At 34.5% G+C, this 19,592-nt stretch overlaps 1 protein-coding gene across 1 annotated transcript in view; it reads right to left on the bottom strand.

Annotated features, from left to right (window-relative positions):
* Nucleotides 1-19,592, bottom strand: part of dre4 (SPT16 homolog, facilitates chromatin remodeling subunit dre4) — a 371,785-nt gene that overhangs the window by 323,714 nt on the left and 28,479 nt on the right. Inside the window, exons 4-5 of the mRNA XM_090398585.1 lie at nucleotides 5,946-6,005; nucleotides 4,610-4,702 (exon numbers count right to left, since the gene is read on the bottom strand). Coding sequence (XP_090254711.1) covers nucleotides 4,610-4,702; nucleotides 5,946-6,005 — 153 coding nt within the window. The remainder of the gene's footprint in view (nucleotides 1-4,609; nucleotides 4,703-5,945; nucleotides 6,006-19,592) is intronic.

Here is a 19,592-nt window from a genome sequence, read left to right as displayed (position 1 = left end):
ACAACAACAAAAGAAAAATATGTATAAATGAATTGTAACATTGGATTGTTAAGACAAAGAAATATCCCAGACGGATTAAGAATATGACTTAAGGCCATCGCCCGCACGAAGGTCAAGAATGTACGGGGTTTCCCACCTTAATGCAGCGCCCTAAAAGGGTGCTAGGTGAAGACCCATGTAAATACCCAAGGGAATTAGAGAGTAGCAAAATCCAAGGTCAATGGAGCAGCATAAAAGGGGGAGACATCGAGAGAGTAAGGGGTGACAGGAGGTTCTTTTTTCTTCGTAGAAGGTTAATCATCATAGCGGGAGGTCGTCGGAGAAGATCAGTTGAGGTAGCCAGAGGACCGTTTAAGAGAAGAGGCCATTATCGATGGTTGTCGCTGGATTAAGCAGCATTCTTTCACCCAGTTTTCTGTTCCGGCTGCAGGTTGGAGTATGTCTTCGGGTGTCTGTTGGCTGGACCCGTTCCAGCCAACAGACACCCAAAGATGTTAGGTTGGTCGTTTAAGCAGTGAAAGAAGTGTGAAAGAAGTGAGTTCCGGACTTCCAGCCGCCAAGGTTCATGGTGATCGCTGCCATGGGAATTGCCTTCGTCAATGTCAAAACAAGAAACTCTTGTGTGAAAGGCAATATCGGAATGAAATAGATGGTAACGATCTCAAGGATCTACTGATGTGGACTAGATGACTAAATACCAAGTAAGGTCTTCTATATATGATTAACTGAAGACAGAAATTGTAGCAGAGATTGCTCTAGTGAATTTGTATGTTAGTGTTACTTCAGGACTGAAGGCAATTAGCTAAACAATGAGAACTTACCTGCTTAGTTGTCTGAGATAAGATAGCGTTTATTGTTACTTTTTGTTTAAACTTGCCTGTTGTATAGCATTGTAGGTCATTTCTAATATGTGACTTAAGTGTGGGCACAATTATAACCAGAGTCTGTGTACGTAATGAAAAATTGTTGAACTAGGTTGAATAAGTTAAGATCCAAGCTATATTAATGAGAAGTATAGAGTCAGAATTAATTTGTGTGCCTAGTATTAACCTTTATTGTAACTTGATTAGTATGAATAAATTGTTTTGTTTGTCAAATAATTTGCCTGATTCCTGCATACCAATGCACTGCTCATAAAAATCGAGTTTGTGTGACCTAAGGATATAGTTAGCCATGACTGAAGAACAGAGTTTTACATTGCTTGATATAGTTATAAGAGTTAGAAATATTTCCATGCTAAGCGAAGTGTTTTTTTTTTATGGAAGGATATTTAAATCTTACCTGTGATTTCTGATGCCACAGTCGAAATAAAAATAAATTTTCAACAATCAGTATTGAAAAAATACGCTTGCTGTTATAACAAGGAATTCGGCTCCAAGCAGAGGCAAGGTCCCAAGTTATAAAATTTCATGCACGTGAATTAACATAGTTACAACCTTGAGAAGGGGGGATCAAAAGGTTAAGTAAAAAGATTAACTGTAGAAGACTAAATCAAGCAACAGATTAAAAACCTCTAAGTTACGACTGCATAATAAGTAGAGTAATAAAGATAAAGTGAAATAGAAAAGGAGAAATTAAAAAATACGTTTTGAATAAGTGAATAATAAATAAAAATATAAAAAACTATTTTTACACCAGGACACAGCAGAACATATGGTAATTGGTTAGGAGGACAATCATAAACATCTATGCCCTTGGCAGAATTTGAACCCGCAGCCTGCCTGGAGAGCAGATACGCTAACCACTCGGCTTTTTTATTTTTTAAGAGAAAAGACTTTGGGAAAAGCCTGAGGGGGGGGGGGAACACTGCTCCATTATATTTATTCCTAGCAGCTATTTAATTAAACATAACATTATTTACACAGGGTATCCCTCAAATGTGATTCCAATGAAAAAATTAGTTATTTAACCTCTTTCAGTTTCCAGTTTTTATCTATTTCATATAAAGGACAAGATCCTGCTCATTTGACGTATCTGTAGAAGAGCCACACACTATTGGAGTCTGATTTCTGTAACTAATACTTGTTTAATGACATCAGCCATAGATGACACAAACTCTTGCTATTTTGGCACTATTTCACTACTATGCCCCTTAACCTTTATCAACACTGTGCTTGTTTAGCAAGACATCAAGTCTTTGAAGTCAATAAATGGTTTATTGAATTTAGCTGTAAAACAGGTTGTATTAAAAATGAACTTGTATTGAAACAATTAAGATTCTATTTTTTTTTATTATTATTGAATTATTATTACTACAACCTATATTTTTTTATTAATGTGAAACACTGCACAGTCAATAAAACAGTCTATATATGGTGCACGCTACTAACTTCCACTTTTCTGAAGACAGATCACCCTGTCTCTCACCCTGTAAATACACTCTACCCTTTTATCTATGTCATTTAACAGCATTTAAATTATATATATATATATATACACACACACACACACACACACACACACACACACACATATATATTGTATTTTATGTTTTTCAAATTCTTTGGTCTTTTAAAATATATTCTCTTTCCTTCATTTTCAAATTCTAATGTTGCTTTAAGGTTATTTTAAATGATAAGCTATTTTAATTCCCATCTTGCAATCTTCACTATATGTATCATTGTTTTAATACAATCATTATTTTTATAGTCGTATATTTTCAACATCAATGTTTATTTGTATTTGATATGAATAGATCTAAACATCAAAATGTAAGCAGATCATTTGTAGAATTTTTGGCTAAATTTTCTAGACATTGTCAATACAGTTTAAAAGAGATAAAGCATATAAGAAAAACTTAAATTGCAAGCATATGAGAATATATGCTATCAGTTGCATGAGGATAATTCCATCTACAACTATTAGAATAAATTATTTAATTTATTCAAAGAAATAAATTTAAATAATTACAACATTAAGAATCAAATGAAGGAGTGTTACTTAGGATGATGTCCCAAAACTAAAAAAGTTTGTCAATTGTTTTTGTTGAGGTTTGAACTGTGAATGTGGGCTTCACAGCTTTCTTTATATAATCTTTCAAGAAGAAGAAAATAAAATAGGACTTCAGTTTTGTTTCAATGAATTATATACCTAAATCTCAGTAAAATATACTGAGTAGAACGACCTGTCTGTCCATAATAACAAAGGCTGCATGAACAAGGAATCGGATCCTGCAACCACTAGGATAAGAGAGGAGGATATTTATCTTTCTGAGAAGCTAGGAAGGAAATTAGTTTACAAACAATGGAAAGAAACCTGTAAGTCAATCTGACTAAGAAGTCTTGAAATTTTCTGATAGTCCTTTAACAAATGGAATTGAAATTCTAGAAACTACTTTTTGAGGATGATTAAGATAAAAGCCATGATTATTAATATTTTTTCAATTATTTTAGTATTATAACCATTAGAGATAAAAGTAGTTCTGATAAATGACAGTTCATTATTTAAAAGAGTCAGCAGAACACAGCTTATGTGCACAGCAAACCAATGTTTTTGACAGGGGTGATGATGATGATGATGATGAGCATTAATATATTTCTAGTATGAGTTGCTTTCTTGCATACTAAGAACTGTAGAGAGCCATTAGGTTGATACAGAATGAGAACATCCTATATGTTCTCATTCTGTATCAACCTAATGTAATGAGAAAAGAGACAGAATTGTTATTATCTGCTTCAAGTGTAAATTTAATTCTTGGGTTGAATGAATTAATTTTCCAAAGAAATTTATTAAGTTCAGAAGGAAGAGTTCTATGCATCAATGGTGTTCCCTATTTTTCCTAATCTAGCAAATTATTTTATGGAATGTACAAATATGATATTTTTTCCTCTGGTACAAATATGATAATATTTTTGCTGTATTGAACTCTTCCTTGTCTCTTCCATTATGAAATCAAATAAAAAAAAATTACACTACATAATTTTTCTACTTTGATGAAAGCGAGCTTGATTACCTATTCTTTAGATGAAAGAAAATATTTACCAAATTGTTTTTTCCCTGGCATCCTATTAATTATGAAAGTCATTTTTATTCAGCACATTCACAGTTTTTACAATTTTGGAGGATTTTAAAATTAATTAAAACTTATTTAGATTGTCCAATTTCTGATTTTTTACTACAACTTTATTGCTCATGTTTTTTATGCAGTGGAACATATATGCCCAAAATTATGACTGAAGCCTTTCATCCGCGAAAAAAAAAAAAAAGTTATGTGGAAGACCAAATAGAAATGTGAAGGCTTTATGAGCGATGCTCTGATAACTATAAAGTAAAACTGTTCAAATTCTATTATTTTCGGTTTAAGTCGCCTGTAATAAAAATAAATGAATAGTCAACTCACTATAACAAGCACCACTCAAATGAATTCATTCATTATACTTACCAAAACAGTTCCATGTAGCATCAACGCTAAAAAAATTTCAGTAAAAGCCAGCTGGTATAATAAACTATTATTTTGGTTTCTATAAATTTATTAGTGAGACAGGACTATAATATAATTAACAAATACTATGTAAAATATTTACAAACTATGTGTAATTTAATAATACAGTTTTTCAAATGAATGATGTGTCATCACTCGTGTTTTTACAATACATATATAAACACTTACTGTATCAAATTTCTCTGATGACAGGGCCGCTCTCCAAGTGTCCATGAACTCGCCAGGAAATTTATCTTTGGTAAATTCTCCTATTATTCTTCCCTATGGTAACAATAAACATGTGAATCATAATTTGATGTAAAATTAGAGTTAAAACAGGGATGCACATTTCTCCACTCTTATTCATTACATTATGAAACAAAGTGGCATTAGGGCTGATATTAAAATTGAAAATGCCAAACTTAGCTCTTTGCTTTATGTAAATGACATACTTCTAAATACATCTAGTGCAAGTTTCCAGGTTTGTCTAACTAAATTAAATAACATTTGTAAAAAATTTGGGCATGAAAATCGTCAATAAAAAGACCAAAACTAGGAAAAAAGGCAGAAACAAACATTAAACACATCAACTGCATTCTGAATGGAGATCCTATAGAACAAGTAAAATATTTCACCTATTTAGGCACAGCTCTTAGTAAAGATGGCAGGTTAAATCTGGAAATAGACAACAGAATAAGCAAACCTGGTATGGTGGATAGCCTGCTGAATAAATTTATATGTAATAAAAGAGAAATTAGCCAAAACACCAAACCAGCAATATACAAGACAGTGCTCAAACCAGTTTCACGTTATGGATTTATAAACCTGAAAATTGGTTTATAAATAAAGCACTTGATCAAAGACTAGAGGACCATAGACATGAGGATTCTGAAAAAACTTGGGGGAGGATGAACAGATGGCATCAATGGCAGAATCATATTAAAAATGAAGATATTAGAAAGGAATTTGACATTATTAGCATTCAAGAATGTGTCAGCAGAGCTAATCTAAGGTGGTATGGCCACTTAAATAGAAGAATGGGTGAAGAAAGGTTAGTAACAAGGTGTTTGATGTCAAGATGGCAGGAAAGATACCCGGAGGAAGACCAAACAAGGTCTAGGTGGATTGATTCAGTCAAAAGTGCCTTAGAAACATGAAATGTTAAATATGACAATATTGGAGTACTCACAAGTAACAGAACTAATTTGGAGGAAAATTGTGGATAGAAGGTGAATAATAATGTAAATGTAAGCATGTAGTACTGTCGTAGTTGCCTGAAGACCCCTTGAGGGTAGATATCAGGAAACTGATGATAATGTCTATACATATCTACAAAGGTTCTAGGTCAGTTTCTGATAACTGTTTTATAAGATGAAAATTGAATTTGAATGTGAGAAAAGACTACTGCTAAATTCAATATTAACAAACTATCATAGTAAAAATAACAAACTATCATAAAGTGTTGCTAATGCAGCTATTCTACACATATTTAATTACAACAAAAGTTCATAAAAATGATACTTACATTTTTACTGTTCTGAACAGCTGTTATTAACTTTTCAAAGTTTGCTTTATCCTTGTCAGCCTACACAGAAAGATGAAATACTGAATTACATACTTAAATGAGAACTAAAAAAAATGTTTTACTAAAATATCCAAATATTTTCCCCTTACTATGCCAATACAAAACCTGAAGATTTTTTTAATGATACAATGGGATAAAAAAAACCCAGCATTTCTAAGAATTATTTGACAATAATCTTAATCAAACAATCTACTGGGTAAAGTAATCGACTGTTATGCCAGCTGGGACATTACTTGAAACAGGGGCATCATTGCTATTTTCATCCTTCATCCTAATTCTCTTATGAAAAGTGTGGGGAACCTTATGCCATAATCCAATATTAGTCTTACCACTTATTTTATCTTTTATGCAATCATATACAGAAAATATTTTATACGGACAGTATATTAGACAATGGGAAAGCAAGGAATTATATAATCTGTTTACAATGGCTATACTTGATGATTTCTTGCTGATTAGTATTCTTAAAGTACCCACACACACACACAAGAACACCGCTTGGAAAGAAGTCAATAGACACCTTAGTGTGAGAAACAAACAGCCATGGCACCCACTTTCCACAGATGTTCAATAGGGGTTGAGATCAGAGCTCTGTGCAGGCCAGTCAAGTGTGGTGATGTTTATGTCCACAAACCACATAGTTACAGTAGCAGCCTTATAACATGGTGCACTGTCTTGCTGAAAGAGACAATGGTGAGTTCCATACAAATGCCACAAAGTAGGAAGCACTGCATTGTCCAGATTGTTCAGATACCTCTTAGAGTTCAATACTCGTGGCACCACAAACAGAGGTCCAAGGCCAAACCAGAAAAAATCGGACCATACAATCATCTGCCACCTCTGAATTTCATAGTTAGGGTTACACACTCCGATAAGACGTTCACAGCAGGCATCCGCAACACCCACACCTGTCCATCTGCTTAGTACAGGGTGTAGCATGACTCATCGCTCTAAAACAGCTGCCACATTCCACCATATGTGCCCTTTGAAAACGACACTGGACATTGATTTGGGTAACGTCGGGCATGCATATTGCAGTCCTACCATGTAAATTCATGTGGTGAGCCTTGGTTCTGAATACTTTTATGGAGATGAGCGTTCCAGTCTATGTTGAGAACTCTGCATTCAACGTGTTGGCCTAGAATAGCAGTTTTTACATATATTCCTTTGCAGCATATATAAACATTTTTACATTTTACATATAAACTTCACGGTCATTTTCAGTGAATGTGGTGGGTCTTTCACTGCAGGTGGCACTTACTAGCTTGTTCTTGCCTCAGAGAACCCTGAGGAAAGAACAAGCCATTTTCATTCGATTTCCTGTATGGAGACATGTTTCTCAATATAAATTTATTAAAATAAACAATATAACCTGACAAGTTTCTTAAGACTAAAAAAGACTGGATAAAATTAATTATGCTGAACAAACTTTATAATCAGCAAAATATTAGTATATATAAACAAAGTGACCAAAAAAAAAAACTATTGTATTAACTAATGTGCAGGGTGTTGCGACAATGCTAGTTGTTGCTGTCATGTTCTGTGGCATAATGCATCACATCCCAAGTTCTGCAGTCCTTAGATTTTTGATGAATGTAGACCAAATTGATGCAGGATTAAATCTTGGTTTTTGTTATACTGTGTGGGGATATGAGCATTTCTGAGACTTCTGCAATTTTTTTTTTTTTTTTTATTATAAAATAGTTATGATCAATATATGGAATTTCTGTTTTTTTGCCAAACTACTTCATGGCCTGAATTTCTTGTGTGGAAAGCTAATAAAGATCTGTGCTTTTTTTTTTTTTTTGCTCATTGTCTTTTGCATGTTCAGGCTTGCATATCTCTGCAGACAATCCTGCCTGGCCTAATATGCCAGAAGAACATTAATTTTTTTATTAGACCTGGGTTCTTTATGGGAGGAAGTGGAGGTTTTGGTGGAGAAGAACCTTGAAATCTTATATATTGATAAAGAAGCCACATGTTGTAATCACAAAACAATGTTGCAACTTTATCTGTAACATTCTTAATGTAAGGTAATTGCATTTCTGAAATCTTGTTTATTGGAAGGAGCTGTTTGACGAACACATCAAAAATTTGTTAATTGTCATCAGTTCACACCCAATGAGAGAGAGAGTACAAAAAGGCAGTTCTTCATTCTTTTTTTCTGATGCAGTGGAAATGTAGGCTCTGTCTAGTAATGTTTTTAATCATGCCTGTAGTGTGAAATGTCATGTAAGAATCTTCCAGTTATGGCTGATTTTCTGTATACTGAAAAGATCAATCTTTTTTCTTCCTCATACACTTTAAGAGGGATGTCAAGGAATTGACATTTGTGATCTTCCAGTTAAAGAGTAAATTTCATGCAAGCTGTTCGAATAATCTTTAAATTAAGTGACATCAGCAACAAGTCTTGTACCCCTGATGATGTAAGTCCAATGACTTATGAAACTTGTTTGATTATATTGTTTATTTTAATAAATATATTTTTGTTCAGAAACATCTCCCTACTGGAAATCATAAATGAAGATTTGCTAAACCACAAAAATAATCATCATCATCATCATCATCTAGAAGCTCATGGTGAATTCTTAAGGTCTAAAGTAAATAGCTAGTGAAATTATGCATGAAACAAAAGAATTTAATCAACAGATTAACTTCTCGAGTTCAATGTAGGGATAATGACATTACACCAAAGTTCATTAGGCTTAAACATGTGTTCCAGTGAACCAAACCACAAACAAAGCAGAGATCAGAGAAAGGATCATAGCCACTAGATTAGTACTTTCAAAAATTGATCAGTATATGTTCTCTATGCACACTGAACTAGCATTGTTGCTACCAGCAGAATTATGGGATATTGTAGACACATCCAATAACGACCTATCTGTTTTCAATAGAAAGAAATATAATTACACAAAAAATTCAACTGGCATCAGCAGGAAAAATAACACACAAAACATCTACACTACTTGAAAGTCAATTAATCTTTCTTGTAAAGTTTTATCTTGTACAGAAAAGAACCTTTTAGCAAGAGGTTGAAATTTTGTCTTATCTCCAGAGTATATCCCAAAGGTGGACATTACATCATACATCAAAAAGGGATAATTATGCCATCAAACTTCTAGAAGACAATGATTATTTTTGTGGTTTAGCAAATCTTCATGTGGTTTAGAAAATCACCACTGACATCCTTTTTAACATCAATATAAAGAAAACCAACTACAACTGGAAGTCTTACATACCACCATACAGGTGTTATCAGGCCCACATATTTATTATACCACATATAGCCAAAACATCATAGTAATATAACATGGATCTGCAGTTAAGTTTTTAGATCTGAAAAAGGAATGTGATAAGGTGCCAAGATAAAAGCTGTTGAAAAACACTGCAATTATATGGTGTAAAACATTATACAGAGTATCTTAATCTATACTTAAAACCATAAGTCAACTGTTGGAACTGAAGGATGTAGGAGATCAACTGATGTAAAATTATATGCAAGACATGAAATTCCAACAGCTGACTTATGGTTTTGATCCACTCGACTCTTATTCATCATATACACAGATCACATTTGTGAAGGAATGTGGTATTAAATATTAAAACTGGAGATATTAACCTCTTTAGACAAATACAATAAACAATATAACCTGACAAGTTTTTTAAGACTAAAAAAGACTGGATAAAATTAATTATTAATTAAACAAACTTTATAATCAGAAATATTAATATATATAAACAAAGTGACCAAAAAAAAAAACTATCGTATTAATTAATGTGAAGGGTGTTGCAACACAGGGTGATGCTATACACATATATAAATACAGGATAAGTTTTTGGGACCAACTAAAATGAAAACTTTGGTAGAAAAATCAACAGTAAAAAGACAAACAACAAAAATAGGCAGGAACATGACAAACATCAACTGCATTCTCAATGGAGAATCTAAACAATGCTACCCATTAGAGGTGCAAAATGTTTTAGTGAATTTGGCAAATTAAATATGAAAATAGATAATGATGTAGCGAAGCCAGTATGGTGGAGTCAGATGACTATTTTTATTCAGAATACATGGGAAGTTAAACAAAACACTCAACTAATAGTATATAAGATAGTCTTCAAACCAATTTTAATCTACTGATGGATCCGAAAGTTGGGTTGGAAAGAAAACATTTGATCAAATATTAGAGGCTACAGATCTTGATATGCTAGGTAATGATTATAAGTAAATTTCATTTCTAAAAGAGTAAGGGAAACTAATCTTTCAAATGTAAAGGAATACTATGGTTTTGGAGAGAATTTTTTTTCTTTTTCTGTGTAGGATTTTTTTTGTGTGTGTGTGTGATTCTCCATCACAAAAGGTTATAAACCTAGAGTACATTAGTTCAGCGTGTGTGAGCCTGCACACTGTACTAATGTGTTTATTTATTTCTTACGCAATCTGGAAATCCTTCTCCACACACCAAACATGGAACTTTTTCAAGCCAATTCAGGTATTTAGTAAGTGAAGTGGTGGTTTCAGACTGAATTATGAGTTCATCTCCCACCTAGATATTTTACAAACACACACTAGGCCTCCAGCCTACTGCCTGACAGTTGGAAAGGGGACTATACCATCCACTCAGTCACCCAGAATTTCATCCATTTGTATTACATGCATCCAGAAAGTAAGGTCCATTTAGAAGTTATGACCAAATAAAATATGGGAGAGGGGTTTGTGCATGCATGGTAACATAGAATGACTCATTAGCTAGTTGTTGACCATTTCATTTTTGTCATGTTATTGTTGTCTTCTACAAAGAATTTATAATAAGTGCTGTGATTAAAAATCCTACCAGTTGCAAGGTTCATATGCAATACAGTTTTTGTTGGTGGAAAACAATAGTGCTGAAGAAATTCACCAACAATTGTGTAAGGTTTATGGCCTTAAGTAAAGTGACAGTAAGGTCAGGCAATGGTGTTGTTTGATTAAAGAAGGACACAACAGTGTTCACAATGAAGAGCACAGTGGCTAGCCAAGTGTGGTGACAGACAACTTAGTGGAAAGAGAGAACACAAAAATTCATGAGAATCATCGTTTCACAATTACAGAACTTTCTTTTGAATTCCCGGAAGTTTCACGGTCAGTCAGTCATTCATGAAATTGTGACAGAAAAGATAGGATAGAAATTGTGTGTCAGATGCATCCCAAAAATGCTGACTGATGTGAATAAATAGCAATGAGTAGAATAAGCACAAATTTTTGGAGCATATTAAAATGAAGAAGGGAACTTTTTATGTATTGAGACTGGTGATGAAACGTGAATACACAAACATAGAGTCAAAACAACAATCAACGCAGTGGCATCATCACTTATCATCTCCAAAAGCAAAAAAATTCAAACATGCGCCATTAGTCAAAGAAAATTATGGCCACTGTATTCTGGACTGAAAAGGGATCTTGCTCATCGATTTTCTTCAGCAACGAATCACAATTAATGCTGATGTGTATTGTGAAACACTGAAGAAACTCAGACGAGCAATGCTGTCAGCAGGGATCATGCTTTTGCATTATAATGCACAAGTTCACACTGCAACTCGAATTGTCCAACGAACTTAGAAATTTGGGTGGGAACTATTCGACCACCCACCCTACAGCCCTGACCTCGCATCCAGCGACTACCTCTTGTTCCTGCATAAGAAGCAATGGTTCCAATCTCAGAGGTTTGAAGATGAGTTGAGTGAGTTCAACCACTGAAGATGAATTCAATGGTTGAACACTCAGACTTTTTGAAGTGGCTATGAACAAGCTGGTGCCAAGATACCAAAAATGCCTGTGAGTCAATGGCAACTATGTGGAAAAATAAAGTATATAAGTAGGTATTTTAGCATATAATAAATATTTTTTTCATTCTCTAACAGTTTTTTTTTTTTAATTCTTGACCAGATCATACTGTCTGAACATGCCTTGTACTAAAACTATTTCTCTATACTGCTATTCTTCAAAATGAAGAATAGCAGTAGAGAGAAAAATGGCTCTAAATACAGGTATCGAATGTTTTTATTATAAAAATCTGATCACATATATGGATTTTCTATTAAATGCAGGAGTATCCACATTCCTAAAATGAAATGTTATGAGTACAATATCAGGAACTCATTAAGATAAACTTCCATGCAAACTTGTTTATTATGGGTAGTCCAAATGATCAGCAGCAAAAAAGAATACCAAAACTACATACATTTAAAAAAAAATAGTAGACTACATACTGGACACTCTTTGCATAGTGAGATCGAGAAAAACAAATACAGGCTGGCCTTGATTAACAAAATTAATTCATCCTGTGAGTGCACTGCACAAAACAAACAAGTCAATAGGAAAAATTATAATTGGTCCATGATCTTCAGGAATGTCCATAAAGCATCAAAAATACTTTTTAAATAACCTTTTAATTGTTTACAATATACTCGCTGTATCCCAGAACTCATGATTTTTGCATGACTTCAAGATTTTCAGCTAAAGTAATAACTTATCATTTTTTTAATGCAATCAATTGGTTTTTCACTTTTACTTTTATCTATAATTAACAGAAATAGAAAATTAGAATTATTTTTAAATGCAAGTCTGAAGTGACAGACAAGCACGTCACATGCCTGCCTTCGACAGAACACACTGAGGCAGGCAGCATGTAAATACTCATGTATTGCATGCCTGATGCATGTGATTCACATGACTTTATTGGGGACAGGGGGGGGATATACAAGTAATGTCTGCTTCCAATGGTTAATGGAATACATTGAAAAGTCAAAGGCTAGAAAACTGGCAGAGACTTCCATATAGCCTTCAAGGAATGCAAAGAACTAACTGGGGGCTTCTAACTTAATTTTCAATCCTCAACTTCATGTGGTGTCCCATTAACAGGTATTTGCTAGATCCTGAAGAAATGAGGATGAACTGGCAATCTGGGACTTGCTGACTAAACTGTATTTTGTATTGAATTAAACCAGAAGCAAACACTAAGACAACACAATGAAATGTCATGTCAGCTGGTGCATTGACAGTTAAACAATGTTCTGTTTTCATCAGGGAGCTATAGCAAACAGTGAAAAGTAAGTTACGGGGAAAAAACGCAATGTCAACAGAACTAAGATACCATCAACATAAGAAGTCAAACTGTCAGCATAACTAGAAGTGTCACATGGACATGATCGGTAACTGAGACAAAGAAGACTAAAACAGGTGACATCCTTATATATAATATAGAATGTCATATTTAGGTAATACTAATCAGGGAAAGGAAGGAGAAGTGATAGCATTCAACATGAAGATAAACTTCTTGAGTGGCAGGCAAATTCAAGTACAGTTATGTGGGCCAATTTCAAAATGGAGGAAATTGCACATCAAAACTGATTTTGTGCTTAGGATCCCACAGAAAGTTTTACTAAGAACAAGGTGGAAAAATTTTTCAACTCATTGGAGAAGGCAGCTGACAAAGAAAAAGCTACTCCTTGTTGGAGATCTAACCAGCAGGAGAAAAAATGAATCCCATGCATATAGAAAATGCTGTGAATAATTTGGAGAAAAAGGAAAGACTAATAAGGTAAGTAGCTGCAGATCTTCTGTTCATAACACTGATTAATAATCACTAACACCATGTTTCAACATAAAGATGTCGACAAATGAATGTGGAGAGAGAAAACAACAAAAAAAAAATCTTACTGTTATCAGTGACAGTGATATTCTCATCCTGGTTTAGGATTGATATGAAAATGAATTTTATATTGAAAAGATAAATATGTAAGAAAAGAATTAAAATTAAAAAGAATTAAAGTCAAGCAACTTTTAGAGGTGAACTATAGACTTACCTATATAAATATTATTCAAGAAAAAAATGAAGAGTTTGAAAACAGGAACCAAACATTGGGGTCTAAGTGGTAAACATTGAAAAAAACCATAACCTCATGATAGACACAAGAAATTAAAGAGGCAGTCCTGGAAAAGAAGAAAACAAACTGAAAGTTTTTAACAAGCTAGCCTGAGGGAATATAGAGAAAAATGTAAAAGAAGCTGAGCTATTTGTAAAAGTAGCTAAACAAAAATTTAGAACATTTTGTCACAAAGGTGACAAAATGTTCTGAAGGCTTTCAAAGAAACTTCAAAATGGAGGTAAAAAAAGTATCATAAAAGGAATCAGAGATAAGCAGTGATACCTGTTTTGGGAAATATTCAACAGAAAGGCAATCACGAGAACATATCAATTCTTGAAGTAAAAAACGACATTAGAAACCTGATGTGCTCAAATATGAAACTATACAAGTTTTACACTGGCAACAATCATCATCATCATCAAATTCCTGCCATGTACCCTCAAGGGGTGTACAGGATATGATAGTACTACATGAAAAAAATTACATCATTATTAATTTCCTATCTACAATTTTCCTCCAAATCAGTCTGTTACTTGTCAACACTCCAATATTATCAGATCTTATATTTCTATCTTCTAAAGCACTTTGTAACGTATCAATCCACCTATATCTTGGTCTTGTTCTCGGTCATTTTCCTGCCAACCTGGCAGAGAACACTTGTTTTGCTAAACTTTCCTCGCCCATTCCGTTTAAGTGACCATACCACCTGAGATTAGCTCTGCTAACGCATTCCTGGATGCTGACAATGTCAAGTTCTTTCCTAATATCCTCGTTTTTAATATGATACTGCCATTGATGCCATCTGTTCACGCCTATAATCTTTCTCAGGACTCTCATATCTGAAGTCTCTAGTCTTTGGTCAAGTGTCATACTTCTGACCCAGCTCTCAGATCCATAAGTTAAAACTGGTTTGAACACTGTCTTGTATACAGCTAATTTAGTGTTCCGACTAATTTCTCTCTTATTCCATATGAATTTATTCAATTGACTTCCCACCATACCAGCTTTGCTGATTCTGTTGTCTATTTCTATATTTAATTTACCATCTTCAGTAAAAATCATGCCTAAATAGCTGAAATGTTCCACAGGTTCTCCATTCACAACACAGTTGACATTTTCAATGATTCTGCCTATTTTCATTGTCTTTGTCTTTTTATTGCTGACCTTCATACCATATCTATTATAACAGCTATTCAATTTAGTCAGAGAATCTTGCAGACTTGTAGCGGATTTATTTAGAAGTATAACATCATCTGCATAAAGCAAAGAGCTGACATTAACATCTCCAATTTTGATATCATGTTTAATACCACTTTCCTTCATAATGTGATCCATATAGATAATGAATAACAGAGGGGATAATGTCCATCCTTGTCTCACACCAGATTTAACATTAAACCATCTTCCTGTACTTCCTTCAATTCTAACTGCTGACTTACAACTCAAATAAAGACTAAGTATTGCTTGATATAATGTCCCATTGACACCATATAACTGCAGCGTATTGAATAGCTTCTCTCTTGGCACCTTGTCATATGCCTTTTCCAGATCGACAAAACTTAAATTCAGATCTTTGTTATATTCCCATGCTTTCTTGACTATTTGTCGTAAAGTGAAGATCTGATCCTGACAGCCTCTATTTGGCCTGAATCCAGCTTGTTCTTCACCAAGCTTTTCTTCCACAATTCTTCTCAACCGTTTCTCAAGTTTCTAAACTTGCATAGATCTTGCCAGGAACACTCAGTAGGGAAATACCTCTGTAATTCTCACATGCAGTTTTATTTCCCTTTTTATATATGGGTACTATGAGAGCTCTACTCCAATCATCGGGAATTCGTCCCTCTGTCCAGGCTTTTTGAACTATGCAGTGCAGCCACTGTAAGACTCTTACACCACCATACTTCAGCATTTCTGGTCGAATATCATCTACTCCTGCTGCCTTTCCACATTTCAAGCCTTTGATGGCTTTTTCTACTTAAAGTATGGATATGTATTCCTGATTGCATGCCTGGTCAGTGTTTTTTACCACTGTGCTGTCATCACTGCTTGTTTCATTTAGCAGTTTTTCAAAGTAATTACTCCATACTTCAAGGATCTCTTTTTCTCCTGTTTTCATGTCACCTTTATCATCTCTAATTCCTTTTATAGCACTCTTTCCTCCATTCTTAAGCTTCTTCAACAACCTCCAGATTATTTTGCCACCTTCTTGATATTTATTTTCTATATTCTTGCCAAAGTCCTCCCATGACTTTTGTTTAGCTAGTTTTACACAGTATTTAGCATTCTTGCATTTGTCTCTATATTCTCTAAGAGCACAAGCTGACTTATTTGACAGGAACTTTTGGTATGCTTTCTTCTTTTCCTTCACTGCCTCTTTAACCTCCTGTGTCCACCAGGGAGTTCTGATTTTTTTATCCTTACAAACAACCTCACCACATGCCTCTCTGGCAGAATCAATCAATGTTTTCTTCAGAGTTTGCCACTGAATCTCCAAGGTTTGATTCCTGTTCTCAAACTCTTTCATTTTTCCTTCAATAATCTTTGTGTATTTTAGTCTACAGCTCACATCTGAGAGCTGCTCAACTTTTATTCGCTTTAAAACTTTCTTACATGTTATTCTTTTCAATATGAAATTCAATTTTATCCTGCTCAAGACTAAATAGTGATCACTTCCAATTTCAAATCCTCTGTACACTCTGGTGTCCTGCACCAGGGAGAAAACATCACTATCAACAATAACATAGTCAATGAGACTTTTCTTATTCCTAGCCTCTTCTCTCCATGTGAATTTGTGCAAATTTTTATGTTGGAACATGGTGTTAGTAATAACCAGTCCATGTGCTGAGCAGAAATCCAACAGATATTTGCCATTATTATTAGCTTTGCTCTTTTCCAAATTTTCCCAAAATATTTTTGTATGTCTCACAATCATTTCCTTCTGTGCTATTTAGATCCCCAACAAGAACCAACTTTTCATTTTTCATTGTGTCAGTTGCTTTTTCTAAAGCCTCAAAAAATTCCTCCACTTCTACCTTAGTAGAACCTTCTGTGGGACCATAGGCACAAATAAGTCTCATTGTCCAGTTCCTCATTCTCATAATGGTCAATCAGAATGACTGGAGTAGAGAATTGCAGATGACTGGAGTAGAGCTTTCATAATTTCCATCTATAAAAACGAAAAAACAAAGTGAAAATTACAGCAAATTTTCCTACTGAGTGCTTGAAGTAAGATTTATACAAGCATACTTGAAGAAGCTATGAAAACTATGGATGAGGAACAAGCTGGGTTCAGGCAAAATAGGGGTTGTCAGAATGAAATTTTCACTTTACAACAAATAGCTGATTAACCATGAGAATAAAACATGGATCTGTGCTTTAGATCAGGAAAAAAAGCATACAACATGGCAAGAAAAAATCTTTTCAAAATGTTACAGTATATGGGGTAAATGGTACATTATAAAGAATTATACTGTCCAACCACAGATGCGAGACCACTCGACACTTCAGCGCATGGCAGAAGGTGGCAAATCCATTCCAATAATAGGGTAATTAATGACGAGTGTTTATTATTATACATAAGAAAATGAGTTTTTCTTTTATGAAATTCTGGTTTTTAATGTGGTAACTATTTTGCTTGAACAATAGTTGGAAAATTTTATGTACAAAGTATGTGATTTTGCGTGTTGGTGGCAAATTTGTACATCGCCTTATTCCTTTCTTCCCTTCAACATGAATTGATTCTTCTTGGCACTGTGCCAGTCAGGGTTCTCACATGTGGTCAGACAGTACATAGTCTATACTGAAATTGTAAGTCAGCAATTAAACACACAGAAAAATGGTATGAAGTCAGGTGCTAAGACAAGGATGCACTATCTCCACTGTTATTTATCGTCTATATCAGCGATCCCCCAACCTACATCCTGCATGCGGTCCCCCAGAGCAATTATACCATGCAGCCATTGGTTTCCTAGAAAGTCTACTTCTTTCAAATTTTTATTATATGCATTTAACAGCATCGACTTTTAGTAACCCTATGTGAATAAATGATCACTAAAAGCATCTGTAAATTATAAGTAAATTTCTCTCAAATTCCTCCTGAATACAAACATACTGTTGGTCACTGACATCATTTAAAGGAAACTGGTTGCATTTCAGTATCAATTTTCACGAAACTATTATGGAGATCAGAGGAAATAAAGAACTGTGAAAAACAACTGATTCTGAGACATGTCAAAACCTGCCAAATGAAGCTGAGCATAAGCACAAATTCATCTGAATTAGTAGTAGTCTATTTCTGCCACTTTCAGTCAATACCCATTGAGAGATTTTGCCAGATGAGTTTTGTAAAGAGTTTGAGTTCTTTCCTTATGTCTAGGTGCAGGTGATTTGTTAGTTTTTTGTTACTTCTATCAGTTAATTCTGAAATGTATCTGGTGATAAAAGTGATTACAGATTTTGGTAACCAACCTGAAGTGAGTATCTGCATGTAAATACAGAATAATAAATTATTCTGTAATATATAATAATAAATAGTTCGGTATACAAGTGATGTCTATGATATACAGCATGGCAAAAAAAATAAAAATAAATACTACTGAACTTCGATAACCCCCTTCAGTACACGAGCTATGCCATTTGACTACATGCACATTAATAGAAGAGCACGTGCAGTCTATGGCATTACATTTAGCTGTAGCAATGGCGTTGACGTTGGAAGAAAAGATGTTTATTGGCAGAGCAAATGGTCCAAGACTACAACTGTTTGTGAGCAGTTTGTTGATTATTTCTGTAAGCATGCCCCAAGCAATAGTGTCATCATTGCCTTAATCGAGAGATAATGGCATACCAGGAATGTTCTGCCACAATGGAAAGTGCATTCAGGGAGACCATGAAATATTAACACAAATGAGAATCACAGCATGTGTTGAAGCAAATCTTACAGTCTTGTAGTCAACACCACACGGTGGTAAAACTTGGGATTCCGAGGTGGTCATTACAGAGAATCCTTAAGGAGCTGGGTGCCTTTTCGAACATCATTAAGGTGGGTCAGTAATTAACAGCAATGGATTACACTGCACAGATACTGGCCAATGTCTATGAAGATGTGTCCTTCCTCCATAATGTCTGGTTCTCGGACGAAGCATATTTCCATCTAAGTGGTCATGTAAACAGGCGAAACTACAGGTTTCTTGAGATCTGAATTTGTCCAAGTGAAACCTTTTCACAGTGAGAAGGTAACCGCATGATGTGCGGTTTCCAGCCATGCCATAATTGGGTCCCACTTCACTGAATAGGATGGTGTAACTGTGACCTTTAATATTAAACATTACATCGAGAATGTGACTGTTCCTTTTACCCAGGATTTGCATAGGATGTATTGTGCAAAATACATCCCATTTCGTACACAGGTATTCCAACAGGATGGAGCAACGTGTAACACACACATCATGTAGCTCTAGAGCATATTTATCAGAACACTTATTCAGGAAGCTCATTTCGAGGTTCACAGAATTCTCATACCCTTCACGTTCTTCTGATCTCAACATCACTTGATGCCTTCGTTTGGGGTATGTTAAAGGAATGGGTATTCCGCCATGACCTGCGTCAAACCTTGATGAACCAAGGGATGAAATTACATGATATGTCCAACAGGTGTCCCAACCCTTGTACTCCAAG

Source organism: Typopeltis vanoorti, chromosome 9 (assembly GCF_054136105.1).
Source record: "Typopeltis vanoorti isolate ZY-2024b chromosome 9, IOZ_Tvanoo_1.0, whole genome shotgun sequence".
Classification (NCBI taxonomy): Eukaryota; Metazoa; Arthropoda; class Arachnida; order Uropygi; family Thelyphonidae; genus Typopeltis; species Typopeltis vanoorti.
The sequence above is the reverse complement of the archived record's forward strand: the minus strand, read 5'-3'. Positions and strand labels throughout refer to the sequence as shown.